The sequence below is a fragment of the Panthera uncia genome, chromosome D4 (assembly GCF_023721935.1).
Source record: "Panthera uncia isolate 11264 chromosome D4, Puncia_PCG_1.0, whole genome shotgun sequence".
NCBI lineage: Eukaryota > Metazoa > Chordata > Mammalia > Carnivora > Felidae > Panthera > Panthera uncia.
This window is the reverse complement of record NC_064807.1, coordinates 58,489,449-58,514,198: the sequence shown is the minus strand read 5'-3', so window position 1 is coordinate 58,514,198 and position 24,750 is coordinate 58,489,449. Positions and strand designations below refer to the sequence as shown.

The following is a 24,750-nucleotide window of genomic DNA, read 5'->3' as shown; positions in this document are numbered from 1 at the left end:
GGCCACTTCAGATGGCAGCACAACATTGCTCGGAGATAAAGAGAGATGGCTAGGTAAACAAACAACCCCAGGATCCCAGTTCCCAGATTTGGGTCCTGAGCCAGCCAGCAAGGCTCTTGTCACTAGGGTAGAACTCCACAAGTCCCTTTCTCCTTTCTTTGGCCGTATAAGGAAGAAGGAGGACAGAGGCTCACTAACACAGGTTACAGGCACAAGAACTGAAGGGAAAGCTGTGGCCTCTGAGGACCGCGGTGACTAACCAAGAATGAGGAATAAATCAAATGCCACTCATCACCTCCTCTTTGGCACATGCCTCAGGGCCCAGAGCTGGGGCACCGTGGAGAGTTGCACTGTGAGAGGCACGGGTGGCCTTCCCTAGACTGCAGGCCTGCGGGAAGACCACCCTACGGACTCCCCTCATCTGGGCAGTCATAGCACCCCTGCCCCCCACCCTGGTCTCCCAGGTGCTGATGCCTGCCCTCAATTCTCTCCTACCCAGGTAGGAACCATCTTCCTGGAACATGGCACGGACTGGTGCAGATCACAGCCCACAGCCCACTTTCACTCAACCTCCCCAGTCAGAGCCCTTTGGATGTCCAGCTCCCTCTCTGGCTTCCTCCGGGGCACCATTAGTCTTGTTTGGATGGGCTCCATGGCTTTTCCCCTCTCATTCTTTTTGTTCATGAGGTTCACTGCACCTGAGATGTCACGGCCTCTGCCTCACACTCTGAGATGCTATCCCCCCTATGAGTTTGTCTCAAACTCCATCTCCCCCGGCAAGCCCTCCGTGATGCCCGCTCCTGACTGAGACTGCTTCCCCAAAGGCCTGCCGTCTGTGGCTGGCTGAAGCACCCGGTTTGATGATCATTTCTGTACTTGTCTGCCTTCCTGTCTAGCGTGGACTCACCGGAGGGCACAGCCGGTGCCTCATTCACACACAGAGCCCACGGTGCAGCCCTGGGGTTCAGCCAGCAGTCATCAAACGCTGAGATGAACCAGAAAAGAGGCTCCCACGATGGCGGGGGGAGGTGGTGACCAGCGCTCTAGCCTCACACCAAGGGAAAAGGGACTGCTGAGGAAAGCCAAGTAAGGCCCACACAAACCAAGGAGGAGTCGAGGGCCCAGGGAGGCACACTTCTCGGACTGTGGAGTCACATCAACCTGGGCTTAATCTTGCCTCTGTCACTTCCCGTGTGCCTGTGGGCAGGTTACAGAACCTGCCTGGGACTTTACTTTCCTCACCTACAAGACAGGGGTGGGTCATAATACCCACTCACAAAAAGTCTTTGGGAGCATTAAATGAGATAATGGATGCATGGTACCTACTCAGTAAATCAACTCTTAGAATTCTGTGTGAATTCTCTAGGTCACCTTCAGAGTAATTATGAAAGTTAACAACTTCATAGATGATATCTGCCATCTCCTTAGAAGTAGAGATTCTTATTATCCCCATTTTACATGTGAGGAAACTGAGGCTCAGGGAAGTGAATGTTCTCACCCCAGAGTGTTCAGGGAAGGGGAGGGTGATAGTCCTGGCTCTGTCTCTGTGCTCAGCAGCAGTGGACAACAATGAGAGCGAAGGTAGGCAGCTCACTCTCTGTCAGCTGTCAGCACAATGACCTGAGGCCAGTGCTCTGGGTCACTTTTGGCCAACATTCTGCCCTAGGAGTCAGGTTTCAGCTGACACTGGGTAGACCCTGACTCCCTGCCCAGCCAGGCCTGGAGTCACATGAGCAGCCAATCCCAAGCCTTGGCCCAGGGCTGCTGCTAAGCCTGCTGCATGCTTTCGTTCCAGTTGATCTGCCCCTCCTGCCTGCAATAAAGCAGGATCAGCAATGGCAGGAAGAGTGGGAGTGGGGAGGGGCTGGGAACGGGCGACGCAGCAGCAGGCCCCTGGCACGCGAGAGATGCAGGAGTCCGACGCAGCAAATTCACATGACAGGGCTGCCGAAGGCTTGTGTGGCTTCTTTATAGGAATTTTAAAAAAGGGCCTTCTCTGGGCGAACAAGTCCCATACCAAGGCTTCAAGAGCAGGGTATAGGTTAGATATTTCCTCCTGCCCCCTGTGCAGTGAACAACATACACAACCACCCAGGGCAGGCCTGCTTACCAAGTGTCACCGAGGGGCCAAGTTCTGAGCTAGGTACTGGAATAAAGAGATGGCTCAGATACAGCACCAGCTTCTGGGAAGCTCATGGGAAGCCGAGGTGCTGGGAGAACACAGGGAGGGGACACCTAACTCTCTCTGAGGAGAGGGTTAGAGGCCCTATGGCAGGCTAATGGGAGAAAGTAGTGATATGCAGGCTCTCAAAAAAAAAAAAAGTTGGATTTGTGGTGTTTGCCAATTTCCATAGTATAAATGCTTCCACCAGAGGTGACTTCAGGGTACCAGCGTGCCGTCACTGAAGTGGAATTGAGGACAGAAGCCTACAACCAGCTCTGGCATGCTGGCTCTAGAACACCACTGGGAAGAGAGGCTTCCACCGCATCCAGAAGGAAGAGGAGGGATTCTCCAGGCAGAGAAGGGGTAGGGGCAAGGGAGGATGTTCCAGAAGGAGAGACGATGACAGCAAAGACATGGAGGTGCACAAGTAAGTAGTGAGCAAAGGTGAATCAAGGGGTTATGGTTGGGAAGGGCCATCAAGGCCTTCTGGAACCTCGTAACGCTTTAGTTCTTGACTCACAGAGTGGTCACATGCCTGCCATGATTCATTAAGCTGCACATTGAAGTTCTGTGCGCTTTACCACGTGTGTGTGATATTTCACAATAAGGATGAAAAGCACAGATAGTCTCATTCAGGAATAACCGCTGTTTACAATTCTATTTCCTTCCCATCTTTGTCCTGTGCACGTATTTATACGACCATTCAGCAAACATTTTCAGGTAGGAAGACAAAATTTCCCTATTCATAGACCACAAAGAAGAAAGCATTTCAACAATGAAAGCCACATGGTGTCATGGAAAGAGTGTGGGCTTTGGAGTCAGAGAGACCTGAATTCGAATCCTGCTTCCCAAAGGGCTAAGTGGGTGGTACTGAGAAAGTCACTTGTCTTAGCCTGTCCGAGCTGCTTCTCTTCTGCAGGCTGAGTCAGGCAACACCCACGTCCTTCAGGGTTGTTGGGAAGGTCAGAGATGATGTGCGTTAGAGGCACCGCACAGAGCCCAGCCCACAACAGACCCTCAACACATGCAATATACAAGATATTGTAATTGGCATCATCTTAGAAAGTCAGAATTGAAAGGATTGCCAGATAATAAATGACTGACCCACAGAAGTTTCAGAGAAATGGTAACCCTATAAGGATAAAGTCAAATTAGCGTTTGCCCAGAGAATAAACTCAGTGGTAGGGAGACTCAAGAGCCCATTGAGTGGGGCAGGGGGGTGTTTGAAGAAAATAGGGATATTTAGCCTGATGAGGAAGACGCCAATGGTTTATCAGATCTGTGCCCCAGATGTGTCCCATGTGCAGCAGAGAACAGAATTAAGTGCAATATACAGGACTTATAGGAAGCTGATTTCTATTGGATATGAGGTGGGATATTCTCACCAAGAGCTGAAGGGGTGATGTTGGGAAGGAGTGAGCTCCCATAACTAGGGGGTATACAAGTAGAAGCCAACAGAGCACTTGATGGGCATGATGAAGAAGGAAGATGAGCATGGTGGAGGGTGTGGACCATGACCTTTGAGGTGCCGTAATGCTGGGCTCTGGATCTGCTCTGTCCAGCAGCATCTACCATCCAGCAAGTGAGGAACAATAAGCATCCTGTAGTGAAGGACACAAAGAGACGCTTGTCTGTCTTACCTGGTTATCGATTTTCAGTTCCACTAGAGAAGTGTTGTATGGGAGAGCTTCCACCAGGCGCAGGATCCCGGCTCCAGAAATGAAGTTGGATTCCACGTTCAGCGTCTTCAACACCTTGTTCACCTTGAGCATCTCAGCAAGGGCCTTGAAGCGCAGAAGAAAAGCGAGGGTACCTGTGAGTCACCCTGAGCAAGGCTGGAGCCCCTCTTGGATAGAACCTAAAATACTGAGAGGTCCTTGCTGGGAGTGAGAGTTCCTTGCACACTCATGCTGTTTGAGCCAGCGACCAGGCAAGATGATCTGTACAGCCTCTTTCACGAAGTACAACTCTGTGGCCCTCCTCCCCTCCAATGCACCATGGCTCCCGAACCCTAACTGGAGAATTCCACACTCTATTACCTACATCCAGCCTCTATTACCTGATTCTTCTCCCTTGCTCGGCTTCAAGGCTCACTGATCCCTTACAGAGGGGCTGCCCTCAGCTCCCCATGCATGCCTAGTGCTCTCCCACGATTTGCTTTTGCCACCTGGGATGCCCCTTCCTTTCTGCTTCACTCGTCCAAACCCTGCCTGTCCTTCAAGGCCATTCTCAATTCCTCTTTCTCCAGGAGCCTTTATACTGATGGCCGCAGTTAGCTGTGGCCTGCGCTCTTGAACTTTGTAGCATTTACTCATAACCTCCCTCATGAAACTTGTATTCTTCTGTTCAGAGTTGTTTTTAGTTCTTGACTCACAGAGGGGTCACATGCCTGCCATGATTCATTAAACTGCTTGTTGAAGTTCTGTGCACTTTTCGATGTACGTGTGATATTTTACAATAAGGATGAAAAGTACAGATAGTCTCATTCAGGAATAACCACTGTTTACAATTCTGTTATATTTCCTTCCCATCTTTGTCCTGTGCACATATTTATATGACCATTCAGCAAATATTTTCAGGTAGGAAGACAAAAGTTTCCTATTCATAGACCATAAAGAAGAAAGCATTTTGACAATGAAAGCCACATGGTGTCATGGAAAGAGTGTGGGCTTTGGAGTCAGAGAGACCTGAATTCGAATCCTGCTTCCCAAAGGGCTAAGTGGGTGGCCCTGAGAAAGTCGCTTGTCTTAGCCTGTCCGAGCTGCCATTAGACTATATACTCTTGGGGGGATGAAAATGTACTTTATTTATCCCATGGTGCCCACATTCTCAGCACACAGTAGCTTCTTAGTCATTGTTCACTGAGCGACTGACTGGTGGAGTCCCAACCTCCCTATATACCCTCTACTTGTTGCTTATATTTCCCTGTTGGGATTCCATGGAGTCATTGTCCTCTTCATCTGAGCAGCAGAGAGCAGAGAAGGAAGCCTGGGAAACCACCCCACTGGGCAAGTGACCAGAGCAAATGGGAGGGGAGGAGCTCAGGTGGCCCCCAGCACGTTTCAGAGGAATTCAGCCAGAGGGTGTAGATGACAATCAGAGCCTCTGAAGGAAATGAGGTAATTAGCAGTTGGTGGAAACGATGTGTCATGGAGGAAAGGAGACACCAGCAGCTGATAGCCCAGGGTGTATGACCAGTGGGCCCCGGTTGTCTGAAATGACTCTCTGAGCCAGGAATGCCCTTCCCACCATCCATGCTTGCTGAAACCCTATACAAGCTCAGCTCCCAGAAAGCCTTCCTTGTTCATATTGTCCTTCCCTCCTCCCCCCGCTTCCATGTGCCTCCCGGATGGCCTGTCAGCTTTCCTTATGACCCCGAGGAGGTTGGACCCTCCCAAGGAGAGGGTCTCAGGCTGTGTTCTCTCCACAGCATCCCTCCCACTCTCCAGAAAAGGCCTGTCCAGGCCTAATAATCAAAATATTTAACAACTGGTAGGCAAGTGCACCAGGCCAGTCCAAGTGGACATGCGAGTGGCTAAGCAGGTCCTGGAGGCCCTGTCATGCCAGGTGTCAACTCTTCTGTATCATGGCAGAGGAATGAAGGTGCAGGGAAAAGAGCTGGGGCAGGGAGTGGGGGCACTTACAGAGCTTTTCACTCATGTGTGGAATTTAAGAAACAAAGAAAAAAAGAGACAAACAAAAAAATAGACTCTTAAATATAGAGAACCTCCAGAGAGGAGGTGGGTGGGGGAGATGCGTGAAATAGATGAAGAATTAAGAGTACACTTATCCCTTCTTTTTTTCTTTTTAAAGTTTGTTTATTTATTTTGAGAGAGAGAGAGGGAGAGAGAGAATCCCAAGCAGGCTCTGTGCTTTCAGTGCAGAGCCGGCTGTGGGACTTGGTCTCACAAACTGTGAGATCATGACCTGAGCCAAAATCAAGATTTGGAGGTTTAACTGACTGAGCCACCAGGCACCCCAAGAGTACACTTATCTTAATGAGCACTGAGAAATGTACAGAATTGTTGAATCATTATATCAAACACCTGAAACGATTATAACATTAATTATATTTCAATTAAAAATTAATTGATTTAAAAAAATAATTGATTGCTACTAAATAGACTTCAAAGCAAGGAAAGTTATTAGGGTTAAAGAAGGGCATTACAGAACGATAAAGGGGTCAATTCTCCAAGCAGACATAACAATCCTTACTGTATATGTGCTAACAACAGAGTGTCAAGCTACAGGAGGCAAAAGCTGATAGAACTGCAAGGAGAAAACAGATGAATCGCTGGTAGAGTTGGAGATTTCAATAGCCTTCTGTCAGAAATGGAAAGATCCAGAAGGCCAAAAATCAGTCAGGGCATAATCGAACTCAACAACACCATCAATCGACTGGATAGAAGTGACATCTCTAGACTACTTCATCCCACAAGAGCAGAATGCACTTTCTTCTCAAGTTTGCATGGAACATTCACCAAGACAGACACATTCTGGGCCATGAAACATACCTTAACAAATTTAAAGGAACAGAAACCATACAATGTCTACTCTCAGAGCTCAAGGGAATTGAACTAGAAATCAGCAGCAGAAAGATAACTTTGAAAGTCCCCAAATACGTGGCAATTAAACAACACATTTTTAAATAACACATGGGGCAAAATTTAAGAAACACTAAAAAGTTTTTGAGCTAAATTAAAGTGAAAACATAACATCAAAATTTGTGGAATGTAGTGAAAGCATGCGCATGTTAAAAAAAATCTAAATTCAATAATCTAAATTTCCATTTTAGAAAATTAAAAAAAAGAAGGGCAAATTAAATACTAAGTAAGCAGAAAAAAATAAGTAAGAATTAGAGCAGAAATCAATGATACTGAAAACAGAAAATTAATAGAGAAAAATCAATGAAGTAAAATGCTAATTCTGAAAAAAGATCAATTAAACTGATAAACCTCGAGCCAGCCTAAGAAAAAAAGAGAGAGAGAGAGAAAGAACACAAATTACTAATATCAGAAATCAAAGAGGCCCATTCCTACAGATCTCGTGGAAATTGAAAGGATAATAAAGGGATACTATGAACACCTCTTATGTTCACAAATTTGATAACCTGGATAAAATGGACCAATTCCCTGAAAGAAACAATTTGCCAAAGCTCACATAAGAAGAAATAGACAATTTGAATAGGCCATTACCTATTAAAGAAATAGAATCAATAATGAATAAGTAACCTTCCAAAACAGAAAGCACCAGGCCCACATGGGTTCATTGGTGAATTTAAGGAAGAAATGATACCAATTTTCCACAATCTCTTTCAGAGAATGGGAGCGGAGGGAATACTTCTAACTCATACTTCTGGGGCCAACATTATCCTAATACCAAACCCAGACAAAGACGGTACAAGAAAACGATATCTCTCATGAACATAAATGTAAAAATCCTCAAAAATATAGCAAATTGAATCCAACAATGTATAAAAAAATTATACACCATGGCAAGTGGGATTTGTCTCAGGTATGCAACAGGCTGGTTCAACATTTGAAAATCAATTAATGTAGCTCATCACATCAACCAGCTAATAAAGAAAAATCACATGGTCATACCAACAGATGCAGATAAAGCATTTGACAAAACCCAGTACCCATTCATAATAAAAATTCTAAGTAAATTAGAAATAGATAGGAACTTCCTCAACTTGGTAAAAAATATCTATACAAAATCTACAGTTAATATCATGCTTAATGGTGAGAAACTGGTAATGTTATTACTAAGATTAGGTACAAGGCAAGGATGAACCCTCTCACCACTCCTTTTCAAATCAGAATAGACATTTTAGCTAATGTAGTAAGGCAGGAAAAGGAAATAAATGTATATATATTGGGAAGAAAGAAATAAAATTGTCTTTGTTTCAACAGATATGATTGTCTATGTAGAAAATCCGAAAGAACTGACAAAATACCCCTCCTGGAACTAATAAGTGATTACAGCAAGGCTGCAGTATGCAAGGTTGCTATTCAAAAATCAACCACTTTCCTATATTCCAGGAAGGAACAAGTGGAATAGGAAATTAAAAACACAATTCCATTGATATTAGTACCCTCAAAAGCGAAACACTTAGGTATAAAGCTAACAAAATATGTAGGAGATCTATATGAGGAAAACTATGAAACTCTGATGTATGAAGTCAAAGAACTAAATAAATAGATATTCCATGTTCATGAATAAGAAGGCTCAATATTGTCAAGAAATCAGTTTTTTCTCACTTGATCTACAAATTCAATGCAACCTTAATCAAAATTCTCACAAGTTATTTTGTGGATATTAACAAACTGATTGCTACTAAATGATTAATTACCACCCAGGGTAAGCTAATTCTTGCACTTTTAACCTGCTATGAGTGTTGTAATAATTACACTGCCCTGTCATCCTTTCATTGTCTGCATGGCCAAATGGACCATTATGTTCATGGAAGTGGGAGTATGACTGTCTCAGTCACAGTTGTATTTTCAGAACCTAATTCAGTGCTGGACACAGACAGACTCTCAATAAATAGGTTTGAATATTTAAACAAAAAGGAATCGATGGCTACTTTATAATAAGTACAACTTAATTTGCTCATTAGGTAAAAAACAAATAGAATTGATCATCAGGACCCACAGATTAAGAAAATGATTTTGGGGGTGCCTGGGTGGTTCAGAAAGTTGAGCGTCTGACTTCGGCTCAGGTCATGATCTCGCGGTTCGTGGGTTCGAGCCCCGCGTCAGGCTCTGTGCTGACAGCTGGGAGCCTGAAGCCTGCTTCGGATTCGGTGTCTCCCTCTCTGTGCCCATCCCCACTCGCACTCTGTCTCTCTCTCTCCCTCAAAAATGAATAAACATTTAAAATGATTTTAGATATAGAGAAACTGAAGCCCAGAGAAGGGCAGGCCCCTGTCCAAATGTTATGTGCTGAGTGGAGACAGACCTGCTGTAGAGTCAACATTACTGGCATTTAAATCTCAGCTCCACCTCTCACTTGCTGCTAACTTTGGACAAAGCAAAATGCCTGGACTCCCTGCACCGCAGGTTCTTCATCTGCAAAGTGGGGACACCTGCACCCCGGGGATCAGGGGTGGTTGTAGATATCAACTAGGATGATGTACAGATGTTGTCGGGTTAACGGCCGTTGTGTCCACATCCTCTCCTGTCTCTTAGCCCAGTGCCTTTCCTCACACTACGCTGGGTCCTTCCTCAGTGGGGTTGGGCCAGCCCTGAGGCCATAAGCATCAACCTTCTGTTTCTGTGGCCCACCCACTCTCAATGCAGCAGGACAGAAAGGTACATACATACGCCACAGGGTCATTGCTCCGTGTTCCCACAATGCTGAACTTCTTCACATAGGAGTTCTCTTTCAGGGCTTCTGCATAAGCCTTGAGAGTGGGTATAGGGATATTCTGCAGAGAGAAAGGCAGACAGTAACGAGCAGCCCCCACCGGGGTCAGGTCGGGCAGACAGATGGGGCAGTAACCCTCTCACACATGCAGCCTGATTGTTAGCAAGTCTCTGACCAAACAGCTGAATGGCCAAAGGGTTCTGGCTTTGCCCCAAATGGTTGAGATCTGGGGAGAACTTTCTGGTCAACAGATTGAGAAAATCCTCCCTGAAGTTTTCACAACCATCTGTGCAGGCAGAGACCAGAGAAGGGAAAATCAAGGCAGAGGATGCAGAGGAGCGTTGTGCCAAGAGTTCAGGTCTAGGGTGTGGGAGTGGACAGGGCCTCAGCCTCTGTCAGGGTGACTGGCAATGTTTCTGACTCACTCTGTGACTCTGAGGGAAGTCTCTTCCCCACTCTGGGCCTGTTTCTGGAAAACAAAGGTGGCGGGGTGGTGGCGGGGGTTGGGCATTGCCCTAGATGATCTGTAAGAGACATCTGTCCCGGAGGGTCTCAGTCCTAACGCACACCAGAGGCTCCCAAGGAACTTTAATAAGATGCTGTTGCTTGGGTCTGAAGCAGACCAATAAGATCAGAATCTCAGTGGGGGTGGGAGTTGGTACATGTTTTTTAATCTCCTCAGGTGAAAACCACTCAGCTAGTCCAACTTTCTCACATGCAGAGGGGAAAATGAGGGTGGGGAGGGACGAGCCTGAGCCGCCAGGGTGAAGGCACAGAGCCACGGCCACTACACTGCTCCAAGCCAGTGTTCCCTGCCAGGGTATACGGTTCTGAATTGTACCAGTGTCTCCCACTGGGCACATGGCAGACAATGGCGGCCCCGGAGAGAAAACCTGGCTGTGCTTTCACGGATCTCTCATTTCAGAGTGTCACGTTAGCTCCCCGTGGGAGCAGAGCCTAGGGAGGCCAGGTGGAGGAGAACACTGTGGGTGCAGGTTTCCAATCAGATTGTGCCTTTGGAGCTGGCAGCCACTTAAAAGAAAGTAGAGAAGAAAGGAAAGAGGAGCCGGGGAGTGGGGGGGCCCACTCTTTGCCTTACCCCACACCGTCCCAGAACTAATTCCGCTGGCCCCCGGGCTGAGCAGGTGGGCAGGCAGCTGGGCCTGCTTCTGAAATGCCTCCTGCAGCCTGTCCAGGATAGGAGTGCTTGTCCATCTGACCCTCCTCTGCCCTTGGTGGTCACACAGGAAACATCGGACACATATGGGCCGACATCTCCCTGCCTGGGCTACAGAATGAGGCTGACTGTGTGTATGATATAGCAGTGACGGTTCAGGGGTAGGCCCCTCCCAGGGCTGTGTTACCCCACGAGCCTGCTGGGCACGGGCCTTTTCCAGCCTTGAGATCCCCTGCAGTCGGATGTGTCTGAATTAATATTTTAGCTCGGAGAAGCTCTCAGTGTTTTGTATAACATGGCAGGTTTCCAGAATCGAAGCTGTGTTGACCCGTGGTGAACACCTGGGCCTGATGTCGGTCCTCAGAAGAAACCAGGACTATATGACGCGTTTGTTTACACTGCCCGGGCCTTTTAAGGGTTTTGTCCTTTTCTTGATCCAGAAGCACCCAGAACCCAAACAGGACCCTGTTGTCCTCACACAGCCAAGCACGGGCCACATGCATTGCAGTGACACAGACATAGCTCCTCCCACCCACCCCAGGAGAAGTGAAATAAAAAGGACTCTACCCGGATGTTGTTGAGGTTGACCTCCTCAAGCTTGGGGTCGTTGTTCTTTATCCGCTCCAGAGTCTCCTCTACATCTGTTGAATTTGGCTCTTCATCGGGCACAGGCTTGTATTGTGTAGGTTTGATCACACCTAGAGTGACGGACACAAGAGACAGGTGGCTCACAGAAGCACGGGGACCCTTTCCGTCCACACTAGGGCACTTCAGAAGGAAGCAGTGGCCAAGTTCAGAGACAAGAGAAGGCTGTGCATTCCCAGGGGCTGCCAGGAGGGGCGGTGCACTGGGGAGAAGCCATGCAGGGGCCGGTTGGTCTTGGCCCTACTTGGGCTCTGCCTCTGCCATCCTGCAAGAACTGGGTGAATTACTCAAATCCTCAGAGCCTCCGTGTCCTCCACCATGAGTGTGGACAGTCACTACCTCAGTGGGCTCTTGTGAGGATAGAACGAAGCCTGAGTGTGAAAGAAATACGTGAGCTTTCCAGAGGGAGGGTCGTTATTCTCTTGACACCCTCATTTGTTTTGGGAGCCCAAATGCCAGCTTGGAACGGTGCAGTGGGGCAAGTAAGACAATGCAATATTGGCACAGGAAAGGCCAAGGGGACTCAGGGGACAAAAGAGGCACCCGGAGACAGACTGGTGTGGGTATGTAGACATTCACCATCATGACGGAGTCCCAAGCTGGTGATGAAGGGATGAACTTGGCAAAGAACAGTGTGGGTACAGCCGGACAGCCCTCTAAAACTCCCAGGAGAAAATACAGGAGGATGTTTTTTATAATACTGGGATGGAGGAGTCCTACATAAACGAGACATAAATCCCAGCAAGGGAAAAGGTGGACAGACTGGGCTTACATCAAAACTTAAAACTTCTGCAATGAGCCAGAGAGCAGGAGGGGGCCGCGGAAGCAAGAAGCATGGGGGCACCTTCGTGTCCAAGGTGTCCTCGCTGGGAGCAGGACAGGGGTGCCAAAGCCGGCGGTCAGGGCCGTGTACTCACTGTTGAGTCCCTCCTTGTTCACGATGGAGCTGCTGCCGAGGGCCTGGTAGTACTGCTGGTTGCTCATGAGCGTGTGCATGCCCAGGATGGCTGCGGGGACAGGGGGAGGCCCGTGACTCGCCTCTCTCGGACAGAAGGGCCTCCTGAGCACAGACACTCCACACCCCAGCAAGATGTGCTCACGGAAGTGGCAAGGAACACGCGCATGACTTTACGTTTTATTGGATTTTTGTTCTCATCTCTGTTTACGTGACTCTCACATCTCTACACTCAGCTGAGACTCCTCTAACCCAGGCCTCAGGTTCCTCGGTGTCCCCTGATGGCCCACTGGCACAGCCAGTCCAACTTGGCCGAGACAGAACTCATCTTTCCCGGAAGCAGACCCTTCCTTTGGATCACCTTCCATCTTGTCATCCCGCCTGTCCCCTCAGGGTAGAACCTCAGTGACATGGCACGCCCTCCCCCCCCCTCCCAGTCCCTTCCCTCTTAAGAACTGTCTCTCATCTGTCCCACCTCTCACTCCATCACCTCTCTTCTGATTGAGGCCCCACCATTTTGTGGCTGTATTATCACAACTGTGTAATCACTGCTGTCCTGGCCCCAGTCTCTTCCTACCCTCCCCCCACCAGCATTCAGCACAGAGCAGCCAGAAAGATCTTTCTGGAAATGCAGATCTGAAAACATCACTCCTGTGCTCAGTCGGGCTTTCATCCATTTGTTTGTTCAACATTTATCAAGTAGCTGCTTCCCGGGCCAGCTGTGGGTGGGGTGGTGGTAGAGGGAGTAGGGGAGTGGGGGAGATGGGGGAAGAGTGGGGCGGGGGGACACAGCAGGGAACACAGAGTCTGTCAGGGGAGAGAGATGCTGGGCAGGTACCCACACGATTGAAAACATAAGCACAGACTATACGTGTTGTAAAGGAAAAGTTCAGGGTGTTCTGGGGAGAAAAGAGCAGAGGGATTTGGAATAGGAGGGATGTGTAGTGTTGGCCAAGTTAAGAGAAGGGAGGCAGAACATTCTGGGCAGGCAGAGGGGATGGTGGGAAAGCCCTCAAGCTCACGGACTGGAAGGCTAGGGAGGGAAGGGGAAGCAGAAGATGGACAGAGCTGAGTCGGACACGTGTTGAACCGCAGCACACCCCCACTCATTAAGCACTTGCTCTGGGTCAGAGAATACATCGTACCCCAGTGACTCTCACTTTCGTTGCACATTGGAATCACTGGGGAATCTTTGGAAACTCCTGATGCCCCGGCTTACCCCAGACCAATTAAACCACAGTCCCTAGGGGTGAGGCCAGGCATCTGCCTTTTTCAAGGCTCCCTAGGTGGTTTCAGTGGGCAGCCCAAGCTTGAAAACTGCCTGAAACCATCCCCCTGAATCCTCACAACAACCCTATGGAGGAGATTTAATTCAAACAGGCAAAGGTCGGATCCTGTGGCATCTTCTAGGGTGAGGTAAGGAGTTTGGAGGTCTTTCCCTAGGTGTGGCCTGGATGCCACTTGGGGGGAGGTCTTGGGAGGCACTGAGACAGCCCGACTTGGGTTCTGGAGTGTTACTCTGGCTGTGTGTGGAGGATGGACTACAGAGGGAGGGAAGGACACGGGGACCATGAGGCTTTGCAGCCACCGGGTGGGAGGATGGTGGCCTGTGACACCAGAGCCTGGCTTCACTGGCTCTCCCTGGGCTGGCAACTTCAATGGCCTTGTCCCTCGCCCACACTCTTTCTGCTTTGGTGACACAAATGGTCACAGCTCAGAAGATTCTCCTGCTTCTGCCAATGCCATCCCCTCTACTGGCAATTCTCTCTCCATGTGCCATGTGCGCAGCTGAAATGTCCCCAGTAGAGTTGCTAGATTTAGCAAATAAAAATACAGGACACCCAGTTGAATTGGAATTTCAGAGAAGCAATAAATAATATTTTAGTACAAGTATGTCCCATTCAGTATTTGGAATCTACTTCTATTTAAAACTGATTTCATTGTGTACCTGAAATTCAAATCCAGCAGAGCATCCTGTATTTGACCTCACAACTCTACCTTCTCCTCCTTTAAGACTTGGAATAACGCTTCTTCCCTCAGGAAGGCTTCCTGGATTCCTCGCTTGCCCTCTCTAGTTCTCCCGCAGCACCCAGTGTCCTTATCACAGTGTAGTCTACACAGCTTTAGAGATAGCCGGGTGTGTGCACGCTTCCTCTACTGGACTTTGGGTTTCTAGAAGTCAGGGAAGAATATTATCTCCCTTCTGCTCCTCCAGAATACAGTATTTGATAAATATTTGATGTTTTTTTTTTTTTAAATTCCCCCAGCTACTTCATTAGACATACCTTCTTTCTAGTGAGAGAGACAGCATGAGAGCCCTTGGTGAAGGGTCAGGAGACCCAAGTTCCGGTCCTGACTATGCCCCTGATTCTGTGTGACTTTGGGCAAGGTCCCAAGCCCTCTCTGGGCTTCAGCCTCCTCTGTACAATGAGGGGTGAGGTAGGACCACTGGTTCTCTATCCTGGCTGCACTTACAAATCGCCTGGGAGCTTCAAGACAATATTGGTGCTCCTCCTGGACCAGCTGATCTGAATCTCTGTAGATATATTTTTAATCTCCTTGCATAATTTGATGCTCAGTGGGGGCTGAGAACCACAGGATGAGAGGATCTCAAAGCCCTTCTGTTTCTCACATTCTAAGAGTCTTCTCTGCTAAAATTAGATTCTCCTGCTCGTCACTGAGGAGAACGAGTAGGAAGAGAGGCATCTGCATTTTTTAGAGCTTTCTGGGCTTTAATTTAGGCTGCTTCTACGAGGGCAGTGGGGGCCAAGGCCTGAGTCAGCGGCAGGGGGTCGGATCACCTGAAGCCACCTTCTGGAGCTGCTTTTCCAACTCCAATGGGATGTGGGGGAAGCTCATGATGGTTCTGGGCTGCTGCTGGGACCCCGGTTTGGGAAAACAGTTTGGAAAGTTTGCTAAGAATCACAGGACAGATGTAACCTCACATGGCTGGCTGGTCTTGCTGAGAGGTATAGAGTGGTGGGAAACGGAAAATGAACTTTGCACTCCATGCCAGCTTCCTGTAATGGTCCAGAAAGGGGGCAGGAAGGCTACAAGGAAGTGCCAGGGGACAGAGGCAAGAGACCCGCGCTCCAGGCTGGGCCTTTGGCACTCATTTGCTGGGTAATCTTGTCCAGGACACTTCTACTTTTTGGGCCTCAGTTTTCTCACCTGTAAAGGGGACTATGTTTGAATGCTAATCTCTTACCTTCACATAGGACTTAACAGCCACACAACATCTCATCTTTCTATCCTGTTTGATTTTTACAGCAAGCACCCAGGGTGGGTGGCCCCACACTTTTCCAGCAGGCTCAAGAGGGAAACAGTTTGTCAAAGCCTATTTGGTAAGGACCCTCCCGGCTTCTGACTGAGTAGTCCCACCCACTCCTCCACCAACTAGGTCATCAGCAGTTCCAAAGTTCTAAAATTTCCCCTCCATGTCAGAATTCTAAGGACAGATAACATGTATTCTAGGAGGTGATATATATGTCAATAGCAGTCCTCAGAAGAAATAAAACCATTTTGCAGTTCAGAGGAAATTAGGTTTCCAAGAAGGAAGGAAGGGAAGGAGGGAAGGAAGGAAGGAAGAAGGGAGGGAGGAAAGAAGGAGGGAGGGAGGGAGGAAGGGATGGGGGAGGGACAGAGGAAGGAGCAGGGAGGGGTGAAGCAAAATCTCCATTGCTGAGCAGAAGGCTTGGTGGCTCTGATCCCTTCGGCCTGCCCTAGGCACCAAATGGTGATTATCCCCCTGCTTGATTTTGCACACTCTTGTCACAAGAAGTGAATGATGGAGGAAAATAGCACACCAACATTGCCTGCTGCTTCATTCTTTGTAGATATTGGCAAGGCTGAATTTAGCACTGGGGAACTTGATTTTTTTTTTTTTTTAAAGACCAGATCTTCCTCAAAACTCAAAAAGGACTATTTTTGAACTCTGAAAAAGAACATCGAGTTCTCTTTCCTCTTCTGCCTTGGCAGGGCTCACTCAGTTGTAATTCCATTTAGGATGAGAGAGATCGCAGCACACATCCTGGGCCTCTCCAGCTGCCAACCGCTTGTCTGGCTCTGGGCTGACAGCAGGAAGGTGTTTTCCTGCATCTTAGAAACAGATGAAAGAAGCCTGGCCCAGGACTTGGGTGTGGTTAAACTGCTCCTGGATAAGCCACACCCTGACCCTCACAGAATGTGAGGAAACCTGGTGCCTAAGGACATGAGAGTACCCCAGAAGGCGGGGTGGAGGGGGGTGGGGGGGGGGGGGGGGGGCCGGCGAAGACTACCTCTGAGCGGGGGGTGCCAACTGCCCGTGGAGGGGGGGTGGCTTGGGACTGGCCCTTCTGAAGGGTGGGTCTCTTACCCCAATTCCTTTTTGGGTCCTGCCCCACCTGAAGGATCCCTAAAGGTGAGCCAGGATCACATCCCTGACTGGGGAGGGGAGGCACTGATAATGCCAAGTGCTTGCAGCTGACTCCCAGTGGCCTCTGAGCTACAACCCAACGCCACACGCCAAGAACTTAGCACTGTCAGCTGCTCAGCACCCTGTGGTAACACCTCTCTTGTTGAAATTTATGTTTCTGGTCTGTGCTCATCACATCCTGGGTCCCCCAAGGGCAGAGCCTCTTTCTGATTCATCCTAGCAAACGGCAGCTTGATCATGCACGTCGACTCAGTGTGTGAATGAACGAATGCATGAATGGTTCATAGGCAAGAAAACAAACGGACACGTGCGAGCTCACAGGCTCTGCCTTACTCGCGCCACACCTGGGTCAGCGTGGCACGTGTGCTGGGTGTCCTGTGACATCATCCAGACGCTGCCGAACATCCAGCCTGCTGCATGTGCACCAGGCAAGCCGTTCAGACGGGCCTGCTGCTTCCCCAGCTCAGAGAGGTGGTAGCTTCTCTCTCTCCTGCTGTGTCCCAGCCTGGGACACATCTCCCCCACTGCCCCTAGTTCACCCCTGCTCTCCCTGCTCCTGGCTCTGCTTCAGCCTCTCCCCTCCTCTCCCCTGGCCCCACCACCTAACCAAGCCGCCTCCTTGCACTCTGTCCTTTTTCTGTACGACACTCACTCTCACCTGTCACTTCTTTGGGGCCTAAGTATTTGTTTAACATCAGCTCCGCGAGGGCAAGAACCAGCTGTTTGCTTACGCTTCTCACCAGGGTTCGTCCAGGGCCTGGCACACCGTGGGAAAACCCTGGATAAATGACTGCTGGGTATGTGAATGAGTGAGTAGAAACTAAGTTAATGGAAAGCTCTGCCTGGGGGTGGAATCTCCAAGACTAGAGATGCCCCGCAGACCCCATGCCCTCATCTCCTTACTTGTCTTTCTCTGCTGAGTCATCTGCACCCATGGCTCCAGCAACCCCATCTTTGAGAAAGGAGCTGAACCCCCAGCATCAGTCCAAAGTGGGTTTGCCGCACTGGACACTCAACAAGGTCCTGCCTCCACCTTCCGTGGCGTTTTTGACTAGACCCCTGGCAAAGCGGTCTCCCCGAAGCCCCTCAGCTTTCTGGTGCCTCAGGCCTGAATGCCTGTTGTCCTCTGGACATCTTGATTTCTTGGCCTCTGATCCAGCACTTGAAACAGCAGTACCACAGACACAGCTCCCGGCTCCACCTTAGCCCTTGGACCTACCTGGAGCCTCCCTCTTATATCCCCTGTCCTCTGAACACCACCACCTCTCTGCCTAAACCCCTGCTTTCATCTGGCTTCTCCCAATACTTCCCTCAGCCCCATTGACCCTGAGGGGTCCATGCCTTCAAGTGTCATATAGAGGCTTTTCTAATGTGCCCGCCCCCACAAGCCGGCTTCATGGGACTTGGCCGTGTAGCCCCTCTTGCCCCTCCTCTGTGTCCACCTCCCCTACAGAGGAGGGTTTCATCCAGGTCGCGCTGGATGGTGCTGCTAACAGGATGAAGCTGCCTGATTTCAAGCCCCACGGGCAAGGCATTTCATGTCACTGTGTCTCCTTTCTCCATCCACCAAACAGGGACAACAGTAAAACTTACTTCTTAGGATTGTTGTGGTCAATAAACGCAGCGAGGTATTAGACGCAATCCCCACAGCACCTGGGGTATAGGGATGGGGTGGGGGGGTCAACAAATATTCAGTCCTTCCTTCCCCAGAGACACTGCCGCCTTTCATAGGGCTGATGTACAGGGACAGGCGCCCAAGGTTAGCCAGTTGACACTGGTGTTGACTTACAGCTCCCCATCTCCTCTCCGGACAACGGAAGGGTATGGTATCATGAGCAGATAATAATAATTAGCCACGCCAACAAAAATAAAAGAGAAATCGTTTCAAGAAATCAACACAGAAACTTAGAGCAATATTGCAGTTCTATTTTGGCACAGGAACTGGCGGTTCTGACAGCGGAGTCATTTGATAATCCCTCTGAGCTGCCTAATGAGGCCAGTGACATCACGGAGGGTGATCGGAGGGGAAAGACTGGGATAAAAACAGCTCCAGGGTGAGTCAGTGGGGGAGATGCCGGACCTCCCTGCTGCACAGGTTAACTGGAAGTCAGGGGGACCCCCGATCGGGGAAATAGATGGAATAGATGGAAAAACTTGGAAATAGATGAGCATAATGAGGAATCGAATCTGATTTTGGGGGCTTTTGACAAAACAAATCTTGAACTGGAAAGCAAACCAGTTAAGTTCCCCAAGTTAAGTGTTCCGTTTCCATCTGGGTGAAATACTCACTGCCTCAGTACTCGATTGCGTACTTTCTCTCTCAGCCCTGACGCCCTTCAAGCCACTGTCCTGTGTCCTTTCCTCAATGTTCTGCCTCCTGAGGAAATGGTTGTTTGGACTCAGAATCTACACGTTGACTCTCCCCATCATTCATTCCTTGGGTCACTGCAACCTGGCTTTGGCCACCAGACCCACTGGGGTCACCCCTCATGCATACAGAGACTTCTCACTGCCCATCCCCTCATGGTTCCGCTACAGATGAGAGGCACGCCCTTGCTGTTCCCCAGCACAAATGCCACCAGGACTCACGCACAACACCCACGAGGAGCCGGAGGGTGTGAGGAGGCAGAAGACAGCTGCAGCCTGCCGAGTCCCCTAGCACTGCGGCCTCACTTGACCTCTGGCCTCACACAGCCCTGGGTCTCCCAGCCAGCCCGAACCCTCATTCTGTCTCCCTAGTTCTCGCCAACCCCCATTGTGACTAGCTTTGCCCCATTTCCACGCATCTGTCAAAGGCTTCTAAGGTAGCCAGGGCTACTTGCCTCCAGAGCCCCAGGCCCCCACTCAGTCATGCTTTCTGCCTGGAGCTGGGCAATGCTAATGAGGTCCACATCCGCATGCTAATGACACCACAAAGATTGCAACAGGACCTCCTCGTGGCATTACGGCATTACGGAAGGCTTTCAAGTCTACCTGTCCCCACCTAGGTGACCTCAAACTCCAAAGGTCCCAAATAGAGCATAGTATGAGCTGGGGTCACCTGCAAGCCAAGGTGAGAGGGCTCAGGAGAAACCAAATCTGCCAACACCTTGGACTGCTAACCTTCAGAACTGTGAGAAAATAAATTGTTGTTTAAGCCACCCAACCTGTGGTATTTTGCATCGCAGCCCGAGCAGACTAATACACCCACCTTTATTAATGGCACCAGCATCCACTTTAGTCCCTGAAGCCAGAAATCTGGAACCTTCCTTGACTCCTCCCCCAACCTCACTGTCACAGCCAGATTGTCACAGTTGACTCTCCATCTTTCTTTCCCATTTCCACTTGCCTCGAGTCTCTTCTCACCCCATCTACCCTCCTGTCATTATCTGGGAGGCAGTTAGCAGCTCCCAAGTCTCCCCTGTTACCCCCCAGGCCAGGGAGCACAACTGCGGTGGGCCCGCAGGGTGTTTGCCGAGCCCGATCCCCTGTGGGGCTGGGACTCAGGGCACACAGAGCAGGGACTAGACTGTAATAAGGAGACAAGCGTGGTGAAGGGCTCTGAATATCAAATCACCTTCTGGAGCTTTAGGGGTTGTTTGTGAAGATCATATGGAAACACACGTGGAGATGGACGGTGCTGTACAAATATGTGATGCGGGGGCGGGCTTCCCAAAGTCTGGTTGTCTGAGCCATGCAAAGTTGTAAAGTTAAATGAGTTTGCTCCAGGCCTTTGTGAGCCTCCCAAACTTGAGAGGTCTGCACCCTCTGTCTGTCCCCCTCTGTTTTCTCTTCCTGGGGGCGGGGGGGAGGAGGTGGGGGTTGGGCAGGATTTGATGCAGGGGCTGGTAAATTAGGAGGAAGGCCTATGCTGGCTTTCCCTGGGATGCTTCCATATCTCTCTGGGATGGGTTCTCATGGATCTGCGGAGTGATGGGTTTGGGTGGTTTTATTTCTATTTTCCTCATTTTGGTTTTGATAATGGGTTCCTGTCTTAATACTTGTGGTCTCCTCTAGTCCTTTTTAGAAACAGAGAGTGTGTTCATGTGAAATAAACTGTCCAAGGCTCTCTGCAGATGCAGGTCAAACCCTTCTAGAAGACATGGGGAAGGTTCCAGAAAGGCTGTTACCTGCAATGTCACAGAGTTCTGCATCTGAGGCATTTGCCAACGCTTCCTCCAGTTCTGGCTCCAGCGTCACACTTTCCAGCACAGGATCCATTGGCTTCTGCTTGGGGACCCAGACCTTTCCTGCAAACACACAGGTGTCCGTTACAGGGCGTGCGGCTGCGCTGGGGCATCCTCTGGTGATGGTGCCGGGTGGACTGTCCCACAACCCTGTGGACCCCTCTGTGCTGAGACTCGCTTGAGGTTTCCCCTTTGGGAACCCAGTGCCAAACTTCCCCAGAGAACAGGAATCAAAGATCTCCAACCAGAGCACCTCTCACATTTGAAATGAATAACTTTAAAACTTGGTCAGACCAGACTGCTTGCTATTGAAAACATTGGTCATTAGGGAAAACAACCTGTAAGTCGGAAAGAGATACAAAAGAAAACTTTTATAGACTTTCAGGGTCTAGGGTATCCTACCCAAGGGGTCTGATGTGAGAACAATTTAGAAGCATATCTAAACAAAATGCATTCAGATTATTAAAAGAATAGGGAGCAAAAAGGTATCCTTGCCTCATGCGACATTATATTTTTTAAGGTGTCAGATGCATGACTGGACGAGGAAGCAAAAAGGCACACACCAGGATGTGTGTCACTTTACTGACCACTAACAGGGATTGCTGAAGAAAGCTGGGGCGTCCATATGATGGAGTTCTTGCAGTTAGTATAAAGGATGGTGGAGATGTTCACTCACTAAGAAGGATATGCCTAAGACATAATGTGTGAAACAGCAAGTCTGTGACAGAGCATGAGCAATTTAATTCCATGTATGAAAATTGCGTTTATCTATTCATCCATCCATTCATTCATGCATGCACTAGATATTTATTGGATGCTTCCTGAGTGCCAGGAACCTTTCTAGGGGTCAGGGGCGGGGCAGCACTGAACAATTTATAATTTAGTGAAAGGAGACAGGTGAGAAATAAACATGCAAAGATATCACACGGTATTAGGCATTGTGGAAGAAAATAAAGCAGAGTAAAAGACTAGGCAACTCCAGGCTGGGGTGCAGGTGAGGAGGATGCTGCTCTTTTGGGTAGGTGGTCAGGCCTCACTGAGATGATGGCCTAGGAGCTGGACCTGACAGAGGGAGGAAAGGAGCCCTGAAAATCAGTTGCAAGACAAGGGTGCCTGCCTTTACTGCTGTTCAACATTGCACTGAAGGTTCTAGTCAGAGCAAATGGACAAGAAAAAACATGGCATCCAGACTGGAAAGGAAGAAGTAACGTTCTCTCTGTTTGTAGATGACATGATCTAATATGTAGAAAACCCTAAAGATTAAACAAAACACTGTTGAGGACTAATAAACACTGTTAGGGCTACCTAACAGGGTACAAGATCAATGCACACAAATGAGTGGTGTTTCTGCTCAGCGGTGATGAGCAATCTGAAAGGGCATTTAGCAAAACAATTTCACCTACAATAGCATCCAGATGAATAAAATGCTTAGAAATAAATTTGACCAAGGATCTAAAGGATTTGTGCATGGAATGCCAGAAAACATTGCTGAAAGAAAGGAAAGAAAACCTAAATAAATAGAAAAATATCCCGAGTTCGTGGATTGGGAGACAATATTAAGATGGCAATATTGCCCAAAGCAATCTCCAGATTCAATGAAACCCTTATCAAAATTCCAAAGGCCTTTTTTTATTTTTACAAAAATAGAAAAGCCAATCCTCAAATTCATATGGAATCGCAAAAGGTCCCAAACATACAAAACAATCTTGAAGGAAACACAGCTGGAGGGCTCAGACTCTCTTATCTCAAAACTTACTACGAATTTAAACCATGTGGCACTGACAAGGATAGACATGCAAACAATGGGATAGGATTGAGAGTCCAAAAATGAACCCATATACCCATGGCAAATTGACTTGTGACACAGATGACAAGCCCGTTCAATGGGGGAAAGAGCAGTTTCTTCCAGAAGTGGTGATGGGGCCGGACATCAGCATGCAAAGGATGAAGCTGTACCCCTATCTCACACCATACACAAAAATGAACTGAAAATGGATCAATGACTCAAACATAATACTTAAAACTATAAAACTCTTAGAGGAAAACATAGGCATAAATCCTCATGACCTTAGACCTTGGTAACATATTCTTAGATGTGACAACAATAGAAAAAAATAGATCAACTGGACTTGATCCAAATTTACCACTTTTGTCCATCAAAGGACATTATCAGGGAAGTGAAAAAAATCCTATATTTGATAGTGTCTAGTATCTAGAAGATATTTAAAAAATTTACAATTAACACCAAAAACAACCCAATTTAACCCAGAGGACTTAAAGACATTTCTACAAAGAGGACGTGCATATGGCCAAAAAGTACCTGTAAAGATACTTAACATAAATGGTCCTTAGGGAAATGCAGATCAAGTAACGATGAGATACCACTTCACACCCATAAGAACGGCTACAATAAAACCAGAATCAAAAACCAAAATGGAAAATGACAAGTGTTGGCAAGGATCTGTATGTTGCTGGTGGCCATGTAAAACGGTGCAAACACAGAATTACCATGTGATCCAGGAATCCACTCCTAGACATCAACCCAAAAGAACTGAAAACAGGTACTCAAACAATTTTCTGTACAGGAATGTTCATAGTAACACTAATCACAACAGCCCCAAAGTGGAAACAACCAAAATGTTCATCGGTGGATGAATGGATAAACAAACTGTGTAATATTATTCGGTCAGAAAAGGGAATGAGTGAGTCTCAAAAACAATATGCTGTGTGAAAGAAGCCAGACACACAAAATCACATATTAATATGATTTGATTCATAGGAAGTATCCAGGATAGGTAAATCCATAGAAATAGACAGGTGGTTGCCAGGGGCTGGGGGGAGCAGAGAATGGGGAGTAACTGCTTATTGGGCACAGGGTTTTATTTTGGAGTGATGAAAATGTGTTGGGTCTACATAGGGATGGTTGCACAGCATTGTGGGTGTAATAAATGCCACTGAATTGTTCACTTTAAAATGGTTGATTTAGTGGGGGGCGCCTGAGTGGCTCAACTGGTTAAGCATCTGACTTCGGCTCAGGTCATGCTTTCACAGTTCGTGGATTCGAGCCCCATGTTGGGCTTTGCACTGACAGTGCGGAGCCTGCTTGGGATTCTCTCTCTCTCTCTCTCTCTCTCTCTCTCTCTCCCCCTCCCCTACTCTCTCTGTGTCTCCAAATAAATAAATAAACTTGAAATAAAACCTCAACAGCTTTTTTAAAAAAAGGTTAATTTTGGGGGCACCTGGGTAACTCGGTCAGTTCAGGTCATGATCTGACTCTTGATTCCAGCTCAGGTCATGATCTCGTGGTTGATGGGATCAAGCCTGTGTCAACACAGAACCTGCTTGGGATTTTTTCTCTTTTCTCTCTCTACCCCTCCCCTGCTTGTTCGTTCTCTCTCTCACTCTCTCAAAATAAATAAATAAATAAATAAATAAATAAATAAATAAACAAACAAACAAACTTAAAAATATATACAATGCTTAATTTTATGTTATGTGAATTTTACCTCAATTTTTAAAAAAACCCTGCTCAGTTTGGCTATTTATTGAGAGTCTCCAGTAGGGGGACAAGCAAGAATGGGAGCCAGGGGCTGGTGAGGAGGCTCCTGCAATAGTCAGGACCAGAGATGATGGGGACTTGGACCAGGGTTGTAATGGTAGCAGTGGGGAGAGGTGGGAAGGACAGAGAGAAAAGTCCAGAAGAATATTTACTAAAATGGGATCAGTGCCTATTCGCTCAGTAGAGAGAATCACTTTGAGTTACTTTATTGTTTAAATTGTTTATAGCAAAAATCAATTACATATTTGAGCAGAACATATAACAAGGTCATCTGGGGGGGAAATGCATCATAACCTCCA

The 24,750-nt window shown here is 48.1% G+C and overlaps 1 protein-coding gene across 2 annotated transcripts in view; it reads right to left on the bottom strand.

Annotated features, from left to right (window-relative positions):
* Positions 1 to 24,750, bottom strand: part of TMOD1 (tropomodulin 1) — an 86,225-nt gene that overhangs the window by 16,762 nt on the left and 44,713 nt on the right. For both annotated transcript variants that reach the window (XM_049626943.1, XM_049626951.1), the window contains exons 4-8: positions 20,836 to 20,955; positions 12,275 to 12,364; positions 11,280 to 11,410; positions 9,489 to 9,596; positions 3,805 to 3,948 (exon numbers count right to left, since the gene is read on the bottom strand). In XM_049626943.1, the coding sequence (XP_049482900.1) occupies positions 3,805 to 3,948; positions 9,489 to 9,596; positions 11,280 to 11,410; positions 12,275 to 12,364; positions 20,836 to 20,955 (593 nt within the window). The remainder of the gene's footprint in view (positions 1 to 3,804; positions 3,949 to 9,488; positions 9,597 to 11,279; positions 11,411 to 12,274; positions 12,365 to 20,835; positions 20,956 to 24,750) is intronic.